Genomic DNA, 14,395 nt, shown 5'->3' on the forward strand with positions numbered 1-14,395 from the left:
TGAGGGCGGCTTGTAGATTTTCTAAAGGATGCACTTTCTATTAGAGGGGACAGAAGACTTCTTCATTTGAAGCCAAGAATAGTCTCATGACATAATGCTGAGACCTGGGCGGGGTGGGAGTGGGGATACAAGGCTGAGGGTTCCTAGGCTGTGGTAGGGAACTCTGCATCTGACCTGCAAGCTGGAGAGAACGGAACTTTGGTGGAATTAGAAAGACGAGAGTGGGTGAATACCCAGGGAGCCTCAGTCTGGTCTGTCGTGCTTCTGTCCTGTGCTGTCACACTTCCCCACTCTTCTCCAGCCCACAATGCCTTGCTCAGTGCCTCTCCACACTTAATGTCCTTCGTCACATTTCTATTCTACCAGAGACCCTTCCTCCTCCACCTCTATGCTTTCAACTTTTTTAAAAGAAGATTTATTTACTTTATGTGAGTACACTGTCAATGTCTTCAGACACACAGGAAGGGGGCATCAGATCCTACTACAGATGGCTGTGAGCCACCATGTGGTTGCTGGGAATTGAACTCAGGACCTCTGGAAGAGCAGTCAGTGCTCTTAACCACTGAGCCATCTCTCAAGTCCCTGCTTTCAACTTTTTTTTTTTTTTTTGTTTTGGATTTGGTTTTTTCGAGACAGGATTTCTCTGTGTAGCCCTGGCTGTCCTGGAACTCACTCTGTAGACCAGGCTGACCTTGAACTCAGAAATCCACCTGCCTCTGCCTCCTGGTGCTGGGATTACAGGCGTGTGCCACCAATGCCTGGCTGTTTTCAACTTTTAAGATCCAAATCAAATGTAATCTCCTACAGACTGGCCTCAACTTTGTTTTATAATCAAAACCATTCATTCATCCTGGAAATATTAAGCCTCTGTTGTCTGTGAGGCATGGCTGGCTATTGTGAATATAATATCTGTTCACAATATAGATCAAATACATGCTCAAATCCTTCAGTGGTTCCCTATGCAATTGGAATGTTTCTTGGGGCTGGCAGCACCCTGACTTCGCTGGCCTTGTTTTCAGGGCCTGCCCCGTGGAGCCTTCTTTACCTTCCATGTGTCCCAGGCCCTGGGCTTTCCTTAATATGGATGGACCTGTCTCTTCCTCTTCCAGGCTGCTGCTTGTCCGGGCACTTTACGTATCATTTCACACTTAGTTCTGGAGGCAGTTCCTGTGTGAAATCTCCTCTAAAGACTCCGCCATTTGTTTCCAAACCCTACAGTGTCGGGTATTTCTCCTTCGAGACTAGCAGTTATATTTAGTTGTATACTATTACAGGTTTTGAATGACTGCCTATCTTCATTATATAGTTGGCTATGCAATAGTCAAGGCCTTCTTCTGGCCACTTCTGTACCCTCAGTTGCCAACATAAGGCATGTGACTAGTTGGTACTGGCTAAATGAATGACATTGTTTGGTTGAACAAACCATGTATCTTTTTTTGCGTTTGTTTTTTGAGAAGGGGTTTGTCTGTGTAGTACTGGCTGTGGTGGAACTCACTCTGTAGACTAGGCTGGCTTCGAACTCACAGAAATCCAACCACCTCTGCCTCCTGAGTGCTAGCTGGCTCGGCGGACTGTCCCTGCTGTGTAAATAGAACTATGCTAACAGCTGCTAAGGAGAGTACATCTCTAACTTGTGCCAGGAAAGGAAGTGAGGAGATCGTGTCTAAGATGCATCTAGGAAAGGCACGGCCTCTGCCCCACTGAGCTAAACCTTCCTTACCTGTTTCTGGAGTTGTGGTTCTCATTTTACTCCGAAAGTAATGTTGATATCCTAGTAGATATAAGTTGAAGAAAGCCATCTCAGCGCCCCCTTCTCTTCAGAATGTCTAGACTGGAGCACCAGGTTCTAGTAACCATGGTAAAGGCTTGAAGTGTTACCATAACTGGCATTTCCTTTGTCCAATGAAGCACAGTCTTATTTTTTTTAAAACAAAACAAAACAAAACTGATTTTATTCTTTGAAAACTTTACATGTCTGATCATCTGCATCCACCCAGCTCCCCCAGCTCCCCTCCATTTTGTCTGCATCCACCCACCTCTCCCAGCTCTCCCAGACGCCCTCCATTTTGTCTCTTTCCTAACTGTATGGCCTCCTTCCCCTACTCAGCGAGTCCAGCGAGTGCTGCCTATCAGCACATGGGTGTGCGGTCATCCTCTGGGGCATGGGCAGCTGACCACTGGTCACTTTCCCAAAAGAAAGTGACTCTCCCTCAGCAGACATCAGCCTCCAAGGATGGGCTCTGAGAGGCCTGTCCTGTCCTTGCTGGACTGCTGACCGACCTGAGCTGGTCCAGGTAAGCACAGGCACACAGGCACGGTGAACTCAGGTGGACAGTAGCCAGGCCACATTGCCAGCACCCTCCCAAGCCCCTTCCCTTTTGAGACAGGGCCTTACTGTGTGCTGGACCTCATGATGTAGACCAGGCTGGGCCTGGAACTCAGACATCTGCCTGCCTCTGACTCCAGGGTGGCTAGGAACTCACTCTGAAGACCAGGCTGGCCTCGAACTCAGAAATCTGCCTGCCTCTGCCTCCCCCAAGTGCTGGGATTACAGGTGTGCGCCACCACTGCCCGGCTACAGTGGAAATCTTATCTCCAAAAAAAAGTTTCCTTCGAGGGTCGGGGAGAGAGATGGCTTGGTTGAGTAAAGGTGTCTGACACTAAGCCTGATGACCCCATGTTTAATCTTTGGTTCCTGTGGTAGAAAGGACACTCTAAAGTTGTCCCCTGACCTCTAGCCTTACACTGTGGCATGTGAAAGCCATGTGGTATGCACAAACACATGTACACACACTCAGTTTTTAAATTTAAAAAATTCCCTGAAGAAGGGCTCTTGGACAGGGGAGGCCACACAGTTCTGCGAGGAGAACTGCAGTCTGGGTATATGTGAGAGAAAATAATAAAAAATGAGACAAAGACATAAATAAAAAAATGGGAACTTTTTTTTATAATTTATTTTTTTAGAGATGGGATCTCTCTATGTGGTCCTGGCTCTTATTACATACTCCGAGTAAATCTCCTGCTCAGGTTGAAAAGCTGGAGCTGGGTTGCGACTTAATAGAGGTCTTGAACTTAGAAAATTTCCACGCGGTGCTGGTGGAACTTTCCATGTGTTACAGGCAGTTTTGGTTCATCCATGAACAGATTCTAGGATATTTTGCTGCTTCTAAACTAGTTTTTGTGCACTGCTCCTCTGGGCATTTGGGGTCATCAGAGGACAACAGCTAGAGTCAGTTCTCTCCATTGATCTATGATGGGTGTTAGGGGGTTCCTGGAATTGATTTCACATTGGAGATGGCAGTATCCTCTCCTACCTGCTAAGCCACCACGAGGGGCCCCTCATTTATACAGACACATGTCCTAGAGGAGTTCCGGTGTAGAAATCATAACCCAAAAGTTCAAGATCGATTGTCAATCCCCACGCCAGTGGGTGGATACAGTGGGCTCTTGGTAAACAATAGATGTCTAGTTTGGGATTGTGTGTACATTAGTACTGAGTTCAACGCAGGGACAGAGACACCCTGGAGTAGACAGGAGGCTGAGGGGGACATCAGCCCCAGCTTGCTTTTTACAGCCTCACAAAGTGGACCCGGGAGTGAGTCCAGAGCACAAATTATCTCTTGATCTCCTTCTCCAGATAATCATTCTCAGGGCAGGACACAAATTATCTCCTGATCTCCTTCGCTTGATAACCTTTCCCTACGGGGTGGGTTTCCTAGAACTACAGACCTGACCCGCACAGGCGCTCGCATAGCCTTGAGACCTGACTGGATGCTTGCAACCAGAGCAGGCAAGCTTATCTCCTTCACTGACAAGAGGAAAGAATGCAAAAGAAAAAGGCCACGTGACCTAAATGATAAGCTATCAATAGTGTTCTAAAGCGCGGGCGGTACGGTGCTTGCCTTTAAGGCCAGCACTCAGGCAAAACCCGCCGCATTTCTTTAGTTCCAAGGATGCCAAAAATAATAAGAACAAGACCTGTTTACCCCACCCCCAACACCCAACCAAACAAAACACGTTGTGTCCTTTAGACGTGGAAGCATGAAATCAGCAACGTTAATTTTCTTCCTTCCAGTTGATTGTCTGCAATGAAACGGAGGAAAGGATGCTACAAAATAGGAGAGCTGCTTCCAAACCGGCTGGGGTTCTCCACGCTGCTGCTAAGAACCTGGGAGACTTTTTAGCGGCTTTAACGCTTCCGCACGGGGGAGGGCCACTCACTGTCTTGTCTTTACTTTGTTTTCTGAGAGTCTCGCCTACTTTCCCTGCCACTGGCTCCATAAGCCCGGTATTATAAAGGTGCCTCCATCACCAACGTCCTCGGAAACGACCCAGCCAAGGGCAGCGAGAGTCGATCAGCGGCCGCCGGCGAGGCCACCTTAACACGGTTCTCGCGCGGAAAGGCGAGACCTTTAAAGAACAACGTCATATAGTCCCGCCCACCGGGGAATCATGTGACCGCTCCGGAGTCCGGGCCGCCAGTTCATGCCTAGCCGCGGACTGGCTGTTGACTCGTCTACAGGGTGTCGCAGGGTTCATTCCGGAAGTAGGCGCTGGAATCTTCGGCTTCCTGGACGGAAGTGTGTCACAACCTGGTGGTCGACCCTCGGAGGAAGTTCGTCACGTCGCAGTTGTCTCGGCACGGCGGATGTGTGTCGCCGCTTAGGTGACGCTGGGAAGTGCTTGCAGCCCCCGCCGCTGCCTCTTGGTTGAAGCACTATGGAGGGAGAGAGGAAGAACAACAACAAACGGTGGTATTTTACTCGAGAGCAGCTGGAAAACAGCCCGTCGCGTCGTTTTGGCGTGGACTCCGATAAAGAACTATCTTATCGCCAGCAGGCGGCCAATCTACTCCAGGACATGGGACAACGTCTTAATGTGTATCCTTTCGGCCTAGGCCATCTGCCGCGGAGCGCGTCCGGCCATGCTTGTCGTCCAGGCCGGCGACGCTGGCGGGGACAGAAGGGGGTAAGGTGGTGGCAGGAGCTGGCCGTCTAGTTGGGAGAGCCCACAATGGCGCTGGCCGAACCACTGTTCGCGCGAGGGAAGTGAGGCGGAGTCAATTTCCCGCTCGCTCACCGGTGCCATCGGCCGGGCTGCGAATCAGTTCCTCTCCTGTCTTTGTGTTTTCGCGATTCCTTCCCAGGCCCTGCTCTCTGAATTCTGCCCTGTTTTAGTGGCTTTTGAGAGTCTCCTTTCTGCCGTGAGCTAAGGCTCCATTTAAGACGTTTCACTATCGCCTCTACCTCCCAAAGTGTGTGAAAAGGGTTTCGGGAAATTCTGTACCCAAAAGACTTATTAAGGTGGTTTACAATTAGTGCCCCAGTTTTGATTCCAAGCCTGTTTCTCTCTTTAGCTGGCTAACCTGTCAGATTGTTTAAAACAAACGTCCCAATGTTCACAACGATTGATAATTCAAAGGTTCTAGTAGCGGTTTCATAGAATTTAGAGGAAGGAGAGATGTCAACTTAGGTTTATAGGGGCGGGTATTCATGTTGGTATGCTTAAAGTAGTTTTCAGAATATTAAGGCCTTGTTTCTCAGGCACTAGTGATAGTTTATTCATTAGTTTTCAAAATTTAGAGATAATGTAGCTTAGTGATTTTCCTCCCCCAGTTTTTCTTAATGAAAATACAGTCCTTTGTGGCAAAACTAATTATATTTCTTTTAGTTGCAGTTTCCACTTATGTTGCATTTATTTAAGAGTGATGCTGAGGGCTAGGGCTGGTGTCCTGTGCCTGTGAGCTTTGGGGAAGTAGAGGCAGGCCAGAATTTCCTTTTAAGACCCTGTCTCCAAAAAAAGAAAAAAAGTGCAGAGTTTAGGTCTATAGTTTTTAAGTCTGAAGGTTGTATATTGTGTAGGTGTTCTCTATTGCCAATTGTTTCCTATTGAAATCCAGTTTTCCAGGCATTTAGTCAGTGTACAATTAAACCTCTCTCTGAGTTTCTGTCTGTGTTATGGCATCTTTTAATGTGTGTTTAAGCTTGCTGCCATCATATTGTCACTTCTGTGTAGACTTGCTGAGGTCTGTGGAATACGTACTCAAGTTTTGGGGGAGGTTGGAGTGGTACCCATACAAAGGGAAGACTGGATTAGAGGAAGGCAGGAATTTATTTTCAGTGGATGACCTTCAAAGGTTTTATGCTTCAGAGGTCACGTAGTATTTCCTGAAGGAATCAGAACTAAGCAGGGGGTGGTGGTGCGTACCTTTAATTCCATTGCTCAGGATGGGGAGGTGAGCAGATCTCTAATTCTGATGCTAGCCTGGTCTACAGAGCACGTTTCAGGACAGTCAAGGATATATAGAAAAATCCTGCCTTGATCCCTGCCCTTCCACCCACCTCCTCATCCCCCCACTCCCCACATCCCCAAAGAAAAGAAGGTAGAACTGAAAACTTAATTACTGAAGTTTGGAAGGTGAGAGAGATAAAAGTTCCAAAAGCCTGGTAAATATCCTTAAAAAGTTGTTCTTGTGGGGCTAGAGAGATGCATGGCTCAACAGTTGAGCACATACTGTCAGGCAGTTACCTACACGGCAGCCCACAGTTGTTTATAACTGCAGTTCTGGGGTAATCTTGTGCCCTCTTCTGACCTCTGGGGGCACCAGACATGCCATGGTGCACATATATACAATCAGGCAAATGCTGACACACTTTAAAAGAAACCGTTTTAAAGTTATTCTTGGCCAGGCAAGATGGCCCAGCAGGTACAGGCACTGACAGCCTGAATTCCATCTCAGGAACTCCTAGGGAAAGATAGTTGACTCCTGCAAATTGCCCTCCGACCCCCACACTGCAGCTATGGCATGCTCCTCCCACCCAAAAGTAAATGTAATGAAGTTATCCTGAGCTAAGTTATCTTTGAAGAAGGCAAGTGACAGGACAGAAAGCCTAAGATCGTATGTAGCTTTGTTTGTATTGCACATTGATTTACACCTTGATACTTGTTTTATTTAGTCAGTAAGTTCATATTAAGTACCTGTTGGGTAGAGCACATGTTGTCAGTTGGCGGTTAATTTAGTTAGTGAAGGAAACCGAATCTGCTGTTGGGTTGGAAGAGTTTTATTCTCCTGTGGAATCATCTGTTATGCTTGGCCAGTTGTTACATTGGGAGGGAGATTATATTGTCTGTTTTTGAACCTTAACTTGAGCACCTAAGCTCACAACTGACTATCAATACCGCTATAGTATACATGCACCGATTCTACATGATTCAGTCATTTACACAGTTTCATCGATATGTAAGTATAATTTCCTATGGTGAAATCCCTTTGGGTTTGAGTTTAGCTGCCTATTTTATAATTGGTTGTTGTTAATGATTTTAATTTTAGAATTTAGGGCCAGCCGTTTTGAGGTTAGAAAAAAAAATCATGATTTAAGTATAGCTTTCAGAGTGGTTATGGCCATAAGAAGACAAACATAAGTAAGATTTTGCAACATTTATAAAAGTCTAAGGAACCATGTTTCAAATTTAGGATAAAAAAGGATTTGGTCTTTTGTGTATGTTTGGGTTAGAATGGCAAGGGTGTGTGAGTTCCCACAGAGGCTACATGAGGACATTGAATTCCCTGGAGCTGGAGTTGGAGACTGCTAAGAACTGCCTAGGTGGGTACTGAGCCATTTCCAGCCCAGACAATACATTTTGAGTTGTCTTGTTTTGATGCTATAAGGAGAAACTGTGAAGCAAAATATAATTCCTATAATGTAAGAAATTGGCAGAGTCAGATTTAGGAGTAACAGGAAACTCTTGATCTATAGTAAAGTTCCTAATTTTGGGTGATTAGTCATTTTAACCCTTTTTTTTTTTTTTTGCTCTTAGTTCTCATAATTCCAGTTAGCCTTTTTTGAGGCTGTTGATAGCACTGAAACAGAAGTAATAAATGAAGAAAGGAATTAAAGAGGAGTTCCCTAGTTGTTTTAGTAATTTTGAGGGTTTTCTACATTTAATCCTTCCCACCTTTTTTTTTTTTAATCCTTTTCCTCTTTTTCTTCTTAACTATGCAGTAAAGGCTGGACTTGAACTACCTAGTTCTGACTAGCTTGAATTTCCAAGCACTGGCCTTATGAGCAGGAGGCACATGCCTGACAAGTATTCTCTCTTATTGTAATAAAGACTTGAAGCTGGGCGTGGTGGCCCACGCCTGTAATCCCAGCACTTGGGAGGCCGAGGCAGGCAGATTTCTGAGTTCAAGGCCAGCCTGGTCTATAGAGTGAGTTCCAGAACAGCCAGGGCTACAGAGAAACCCTGTCTCAGAAAAAAAAAACCAAAAAAAGAAAAGAAAACAAAAAGACTTGACTTGAAGTCTTTTTTTTTTTCTCTTTTTTTCTTTTTTTAGTTTTTTTCAAAACAAGGTTTTTCTGTATAGCCCTGACTGTCCTGGAACGCACTCTGTAGACCAGGCTGACTTCGAACTCAGAAATCTGCCTGCCTCTGCCTCCCAAGTGCTGGGAATTCAAGGCATATGCCACTACTGCCCGGCAAGACTTGAAGTCTTAAATCAGGTTGGTCAGACTGCATTTAAGTGCTAGCATATATTTCCCTATTTAATGACATGCTTTCTTATTGCCTTTATGTTAGTCTTGGTTAAGACAGACTTCTGATTATTTACAAAGTACCTGCAGTAACCTGGATGGATTAATGACCTGATAATTATTTCTTTACAGAGACATTCTTTTGGTTATCATATCTTTTGTTTTTATTTGTCTCTTGTTCTGAGATGGCCTCACTATGCAGCCCTGGCTGGCCTGGATTCATCTGCCTTTGTCTTCTGAGTACTGAGATTTCTACTATAACTGGTGTCCTAAGTAGTTGATCTTTTTTGGTTTTTTGTATTTGGTATTTTCAAGACAGGGTTTCTCTGTATAGTCCTGGCTGGCCTCGAACTCAGAAATCCTCCTGCCTCTGCCTCCCAGAGTACTGGGATTACAGGCGTGCTTCACCACCACCCAGCGTAGTTGATCTTTAGTGTGTTGTTTTTTGGTATATTTTGGAATCGGCACACCCTCTTTATATAACGCTAATTTTATAAGTTGAATTTGGCAGTGATCAATTAAAGTTAGATTTAAGAGGACAACCACATGGTGGCTCACAACCATCTGTAATAGGATCCAATGCCCTCTTGTGTGTCTGAAGAGAGAGACAAACAAGTGTACTCACATAAAGTAAATAAACACATTTAAAAAAAAAACAAAAACAAAAAAACCCTGATGGCATTGGTGTTGGGCTTGCGGAGCCTGTGCTTGCTGATTTGTGTGTGTGTTTGCATACATAATGCACACGATGTGTGTGGTGAGGTTCACACCTGCTCTGAGTGGCACACATGTGTAAGTTAGAGGACATGCTTTGGTTCTCCCTCCTTGGGGTCAGTTGTGAAATTTGGGCAGTTGTACATCAGATAGCTGAGCCATCTTGTTAGCCGCTTTATGAATTTTGATTTATTTATCACAAATATAATGAATTTGCCTAGTAAAAAAATTGAGAAACATGTATTGAAATCTCTTCTGTGCCTGTAGAGGTAATTATTGATGAATGTTTGACATATAGTTTCCCAGGCCTACTTCTGTATATGAACTAGTATGATCATGCCTAACCACATCCCTATTGTATAGCTTTCTGGAACATTCTCTCTTCTCTCTCTCTCTCTCTCTCTCTCTCTCTCTCTGTTGTTTTTTGTTGTTGTTGTTGTTGTTGGGTTTTTTTTGTTTTTTGTTTTTGAGACAGGGTTTCTCTGTATAGCCCTGGCTGTCCTGGAACTCACTTTGTAGAATCCCCCTGCCTCTGCCTTCGCCTACCAAGTGCTGGGATCAAAGGTTTGCACCACCACTGCCAGGCTGGAACATTCTCTTTGTGCTGTTTCTCATAATTTAGGTTAGCCGCAAGGAGACAGGGCATGGTAGTGCATGCTTGTGATTTCAGATCTTGAGAGTCAGGGCAGGAGGATCTGAGGAGTGTGAGGCCAGCAGACCTCGGCATGGACAGACAATCACATTGGGGATGGGGCAGATATCAGTTGGTCAAGTGCTTGTTCTTCAGGCATGACAGCCTGAGTTTGATCTTCTCAAATTCTGTAAAAGAAGTCTGGCGGTGGTGGGATGGGGACTGGGGAAGTGGTGGCTCAGATGCAGGTGTACATGCTCATAGATAAAATTAAATAGAAAAAGAACTTAACTTTTTTTTTAATAATTAAAAGAATTATGTATTTTTTTATGTAGGGGTGCTCTGCTCGTATACCTGCTTGTATGAAGAGGGGATCATATACCTTTATATGGTCGTGAGCCACCATGTGGGTGCTGGGAGTTGAACTCAAGACTTAGGGAAGAGCAGCCAGTGCTCTTAAGACTGTATGTCATATACATACACTGATGGCTGAGCCATCTCTCCAGCCTGGAAAAAGATTTTTTTGAAAACTCTTGGCATAGTGGTGTATAGGCTGAGTTGCATCCCTGGGAGGTGGAGATGGGAGGACTCTTAGGGCGTGCTTGCCAGCATGTGGGGATGTTCTCCATTCCAGGTTCAGGGAGAAACTGTTTAAAAAAAGACAAGGTGGGGAGAGATTGCAACACATCCCTGTCCTCACACACAAACATCCTGAAAATAATTTTAAAACTTTTTAAAAAATTTTTTATGTATGAATGTTTTTTCAGAATATATATGTTTGTACACTGCATGCTTGCTTGGTGCCTGAGGAGATCAGAAATGGGCTTCAGATCCCTTGGGACAAGAGTTACAAGTGGTTTGAGCCGCCATGCCAGCAATCACACCCATATCTTCTGGGAGATCAGCTAGTGCTGTTTTGGGGGTGGGGGTTGAGACAGGGTTTCTCTGTGTAGCCCTGGCTGTCCTGGAACTCACTCTGTAGACCAGGCTGGCCTTGAACTCAGAAATCCCGCCTGCCTCTGCCTCCCAAGTGCTGGGATTAAATGCGTGCTCCACCCCTGGGCTCACTAGTACTCTTAACTTCTGGAGAATCTCTCTATCTTCCACACAATTTTAAGAAGGGTCTGGGAACTTCGGGGTGTGGTCCTCTCTGCATGTTTTGCATTTGTGAAGCCCTAGCCTGAATTCTCTACACTGGTAAAAGAAAAGAAGGAAGTGGCTGTATAGCATTTACATCATTATAGTAGTTTAACTAATTTTCTGTTGATGAATATTCTGGTTGATTCTGATTTGTTGTAAAAATATTTATTGCGACTTGGTGGTGGTGGTGGTAGTGTTGATGCTGGTGCTGCTGTTGCAGCTGCTGCTGAATACCTTTCATCCCAGCCCTTAGAAAAAAATCTGAGTTCCGATATATTATATATCTATATATGTATCAAAAATTTCTTCCCCCCCATAGTCTTGTATTTACATAGATCACCTATAAACATTCTAATATAAGTGCAAAGTGTCTCTTTGCCTTGCTGAAAGCATTTATCAGTGTATTGGTTCCAGTAGTATAAGGGGGCCTCCCGCTGTTTTTGCACACTTGAATTAAGGACTCACAACTGAATTTCCAGAAGTGCTGTCTCAAATCTTTTCAAGAGAGGAAATACAAAAGTTTCAGTCAATTACTTCTGATGTTTTTGTGTTTATGTTGTATTTTATACATTTAAAATCCTTGGGGCTATGTATATGACATACAGTGTGTATTTAGCATACTAGATATTTTAGGTTCAATCCATAGCACCAAAAGAAAGACCCATATTTTAATAGCAACAGATTTGGATATAATTTACCCTCAATAGTTGATTTATAAGAAATGGTTTAGGCCAGGCGTGGTGGTGCATGGCTTTAATTCAGCACTCAGGAGGCAGAGGCAGGTGGATCTCTATGAGTTCCAGGCCAGCTTGGTCTACACAGTGGGTTTCAGGACAGCCAGGGCTCTGTTACACAGAGAAACCCTGTCTTAAAAAAACAAACAAACAAACAAAACAGTGAAGTGTAGTTATTAAAAGTATGTATGCTGGGGTTAGGTGTGTCTAGATTTAGGATTTTGCTGATTTGCTTACTAGCTGTGTGGCTTGTGCAAGTGAATATATATATATATATATATGCCTCAAATTTCTGCTCTTTATGTTCAGAATAACATTGCCTGTTTCCAAAGAAGTTTACAGTATTTAAATTAATTTTCAGATTTCCTGTCCAAAACAAGCAGTTGGTAAATATTAGCTGTGGTGTTTGCTTGCTTTGTTTTTTTTAATGAAGAAAATGTATAGTATAAACTGGTATAAAAATGCCTCTTAGAGTTAGGTGCATGTGCCTGTAATCTTGTATTAGGGAGGCGGAGGCTGGTAAAATGCTGTATAGTGGGAAGGGTGCTTGCTGTCATGCCTGACTACCTGAGTTCAATCCCTGGAGAGTAGGGACAGACTGACTGGGTCACACCTAGGGCAAGCACTCTGCCAGTTGATAACACTCCCAGTACCTTCCTTTCTCTATCTGTTCATCGGACATCTAGACAGGTACCAATTTAGCTTTTAAGAATTGTGGAAGTAGCTGGGCAGTGGTGGTGTACGCCTTTAATCCCAGCACCTGGGAGGCAGAGGCAGGCGGATTTCTGAGTTTGAGGCCAGCCTGGTTTACAGAGTAAGTTCCTGGACAGCCAGGGCTACACAGAGAAACCCTGTCTGGAAAAAACCAAAACAAAACAAAAAAATAGTGGAAGAGATGGGCAGTGGTGGTGCACACTTTTAATCCCAGCACTTGGGAGGCAGAGGTAGGTGGATTTCTGAGTTCAAGGCCAGCCTGGTCTACCAAGTGAATTCCAGGACAGCTGGGGCTACACAGAGAAAAACCCTGTCTCCCAAAACCAAACCAACCAACCCCCCCCAAAAAAGTAGTGGAACGATAGAGGAGGTTGTACAAATATTTTTGCAGCATGTCAGACTTTAATCTAGGAAATTATAATTTAGGTAGTAGTAGGTTTGCAAATACGGATTACGATGTTTCAGATATTCAGTGTTGGTCTTTGAGGTCTTGTAAATTGGCTTGAATTATTTTTCTTCCCTAAATATTTTCAATCTTGTGACTTTAATATTTTATAGGGTTTTTTGTTGTTGTTGTTGTGTGGTATGTGTGTCCCACCTCCACTCTAGTGTTTCTCTGTGTAGCTTTGGTTGTTCTGGAACTCACTGTAGACTAGACTGGCCTGAATTTAGAGCCTGCTTGTGCGTTCCCAGTACTGGGATTAAAGGTATATGACACCAGCAGGTTATTTTTATTATTTTTAGGCAGTCTTGTGTAGCCCAGGCTGACCTTGAATTCACTATGTAAATGAGGATGACTAAATTTACATATCCCAGTGCTGGGACTATAAGGGGCACCGCTATGTCTATTCCCCCCCAACCTCCCCAATACTTATGTGGCATTGGGCATGGAACCAGTACTTTGTGAATGGATAGTAAATACCATACCAACTGAGACACACTCCTAGTACCTGTATATACTTTTAAAAACATTGGTTTATAAGTAAAAAAAAAGTATTTTTTGAGACAGGATCTCACTATGTAGTTTCTGGGACTCACCATGTAGACCAGAGGCTGGCTTTGAACTCAAGAGATCTAAGGAGTGCTGGGATGTGTGCTGCCACACCTAACAAAATATTTTTATTTAGTATGTGTGTTATATACATTTGTGTGTTTACCTGTGTGTAGGGGGCAGAGACTAGAGGGTAAACATCAAGTCTTCTATTGGTATCTATTTTTTTGAAATAAGGTCTCTCACTGAATGAGGAGCCTGCTATTTTGGCTTGACTGGGTGGCCACTGAGCCCCTAGGATCCACCTATGTCTTGCACCATAACTCTGGTATTAGAGATGGGTTGCTGTACTTGGGTTTTATGTGTGCTGGAGTTTTGGACATAGGTCACCACTTCATCTCCTGAGTCCCCAAATGTATTCATAAAAATTCTACAATTCTCCCCCATCTTGGTATTCACAAAATTAGGCAGCTCTCAGCAGTCTTTGTTTCAGACTGTTTGTATGAACTGTTCCTCTTAGCAGTCCTTTCAGTGGGAAGCAACTAGGGTCTGTAGCCTTCTCACATGAGTCCCTGAGGGCTTGCTGAGGACTCAGGTTATGATGTGACAAGTGGTGGAAGGTATTAAGAGGTACGAGATTGTGGCACAGACTTGATTTGTTTGACATTTAACTTTTCGTAGATTATCATTTAGAAGTAAATAACAAGTATGACCTTTTTTTTCTTCTATGAAGTCTATGGCTCCAGCGGCCTTGTTTCTAGCAGCAAAAGTAGAAGAACAACCAAAAAAATTGGAACATGTCATCAAGGTAGCACACACTTGCCTCCATCCACAGGAGTCACTTCCTGACACAAGGAGTGAGGTAAGTGAGTGATTGTATACACTTTAAAAAATCATAACTTCATTTTGTAACTTTGAATCTGGGCTGTTAAAATTTTCA

The 14,395-nt window shown here is 44.1% G+C and overlaps 2 protein-coding genes across 5 annotated transcripts in view; one reads left to right on the forward strand and one right to left on the reverse strand.

The window, feature by feature from the left end:
* Positions 1-1,799, reverse strand: part of Tex49 (testis expressed 49) — a 23,714-nt gene extending 21,915 nt beyond the window's left edge. Inside the window, exon 1 of the mRNA XM_052161614.1 lies at positions 1,721-1,799. Coding sequence (XP_052017574.1) covers positions 1,721-1,799 — 79 coding nt within the window. The remainder of the gene's footprint in view (positions 1-1,720) is intronic.
* A 2,680-nt stretch (positions 1,800-4,479) lies between these two features.
* Positions 4,480-14,395, forward strand: part of Ccnt1 (cyclin T1) — a 28,887-nt gene continuing 18,971 nt past the window's right edge. For 2 of the 4 annotated variants that reach the window (XR_007973867.1, XM_052160210.1), the window contains exons 1-3: positions 4,487-4,880; positions 7,159-7,240; positions 14,189-14,317. Coding sequence is in view for 2 of the 4 variants with exons in the window: in XM_052160210.1 (XP_052016170.1) it covers positions 4,720-4,880; positions 7,159-7,240; positions 14,189-14,317 (372 nt within the window). In the remaining 2 variants the exon portion in view is untranslated. Of the gene's footprint in view, positions 4,881-7,158; positions 7,241-14,188; positions 14,318-14,395 lie in introns of those variants that run through there. The other 2 variants (XM_052160213.1, XM_052160211.1) reach the window with 2 other exon arrangements.

Source organism: Apodemus sylvaticus, chromosome 17 (assembly GCF_947179515.1).
Source record: "Apodemus sylvaticus chromosome 17, mApoSyl1.1, whole genome shotgun sequence".
NCBI classification, from domain to species: domain Eukaryota; kingdom Metazoa; phylum Chordata; class Mammalia; order Rodentia; family Muridae; genus Apodemus; species Apodemus sylvaticus.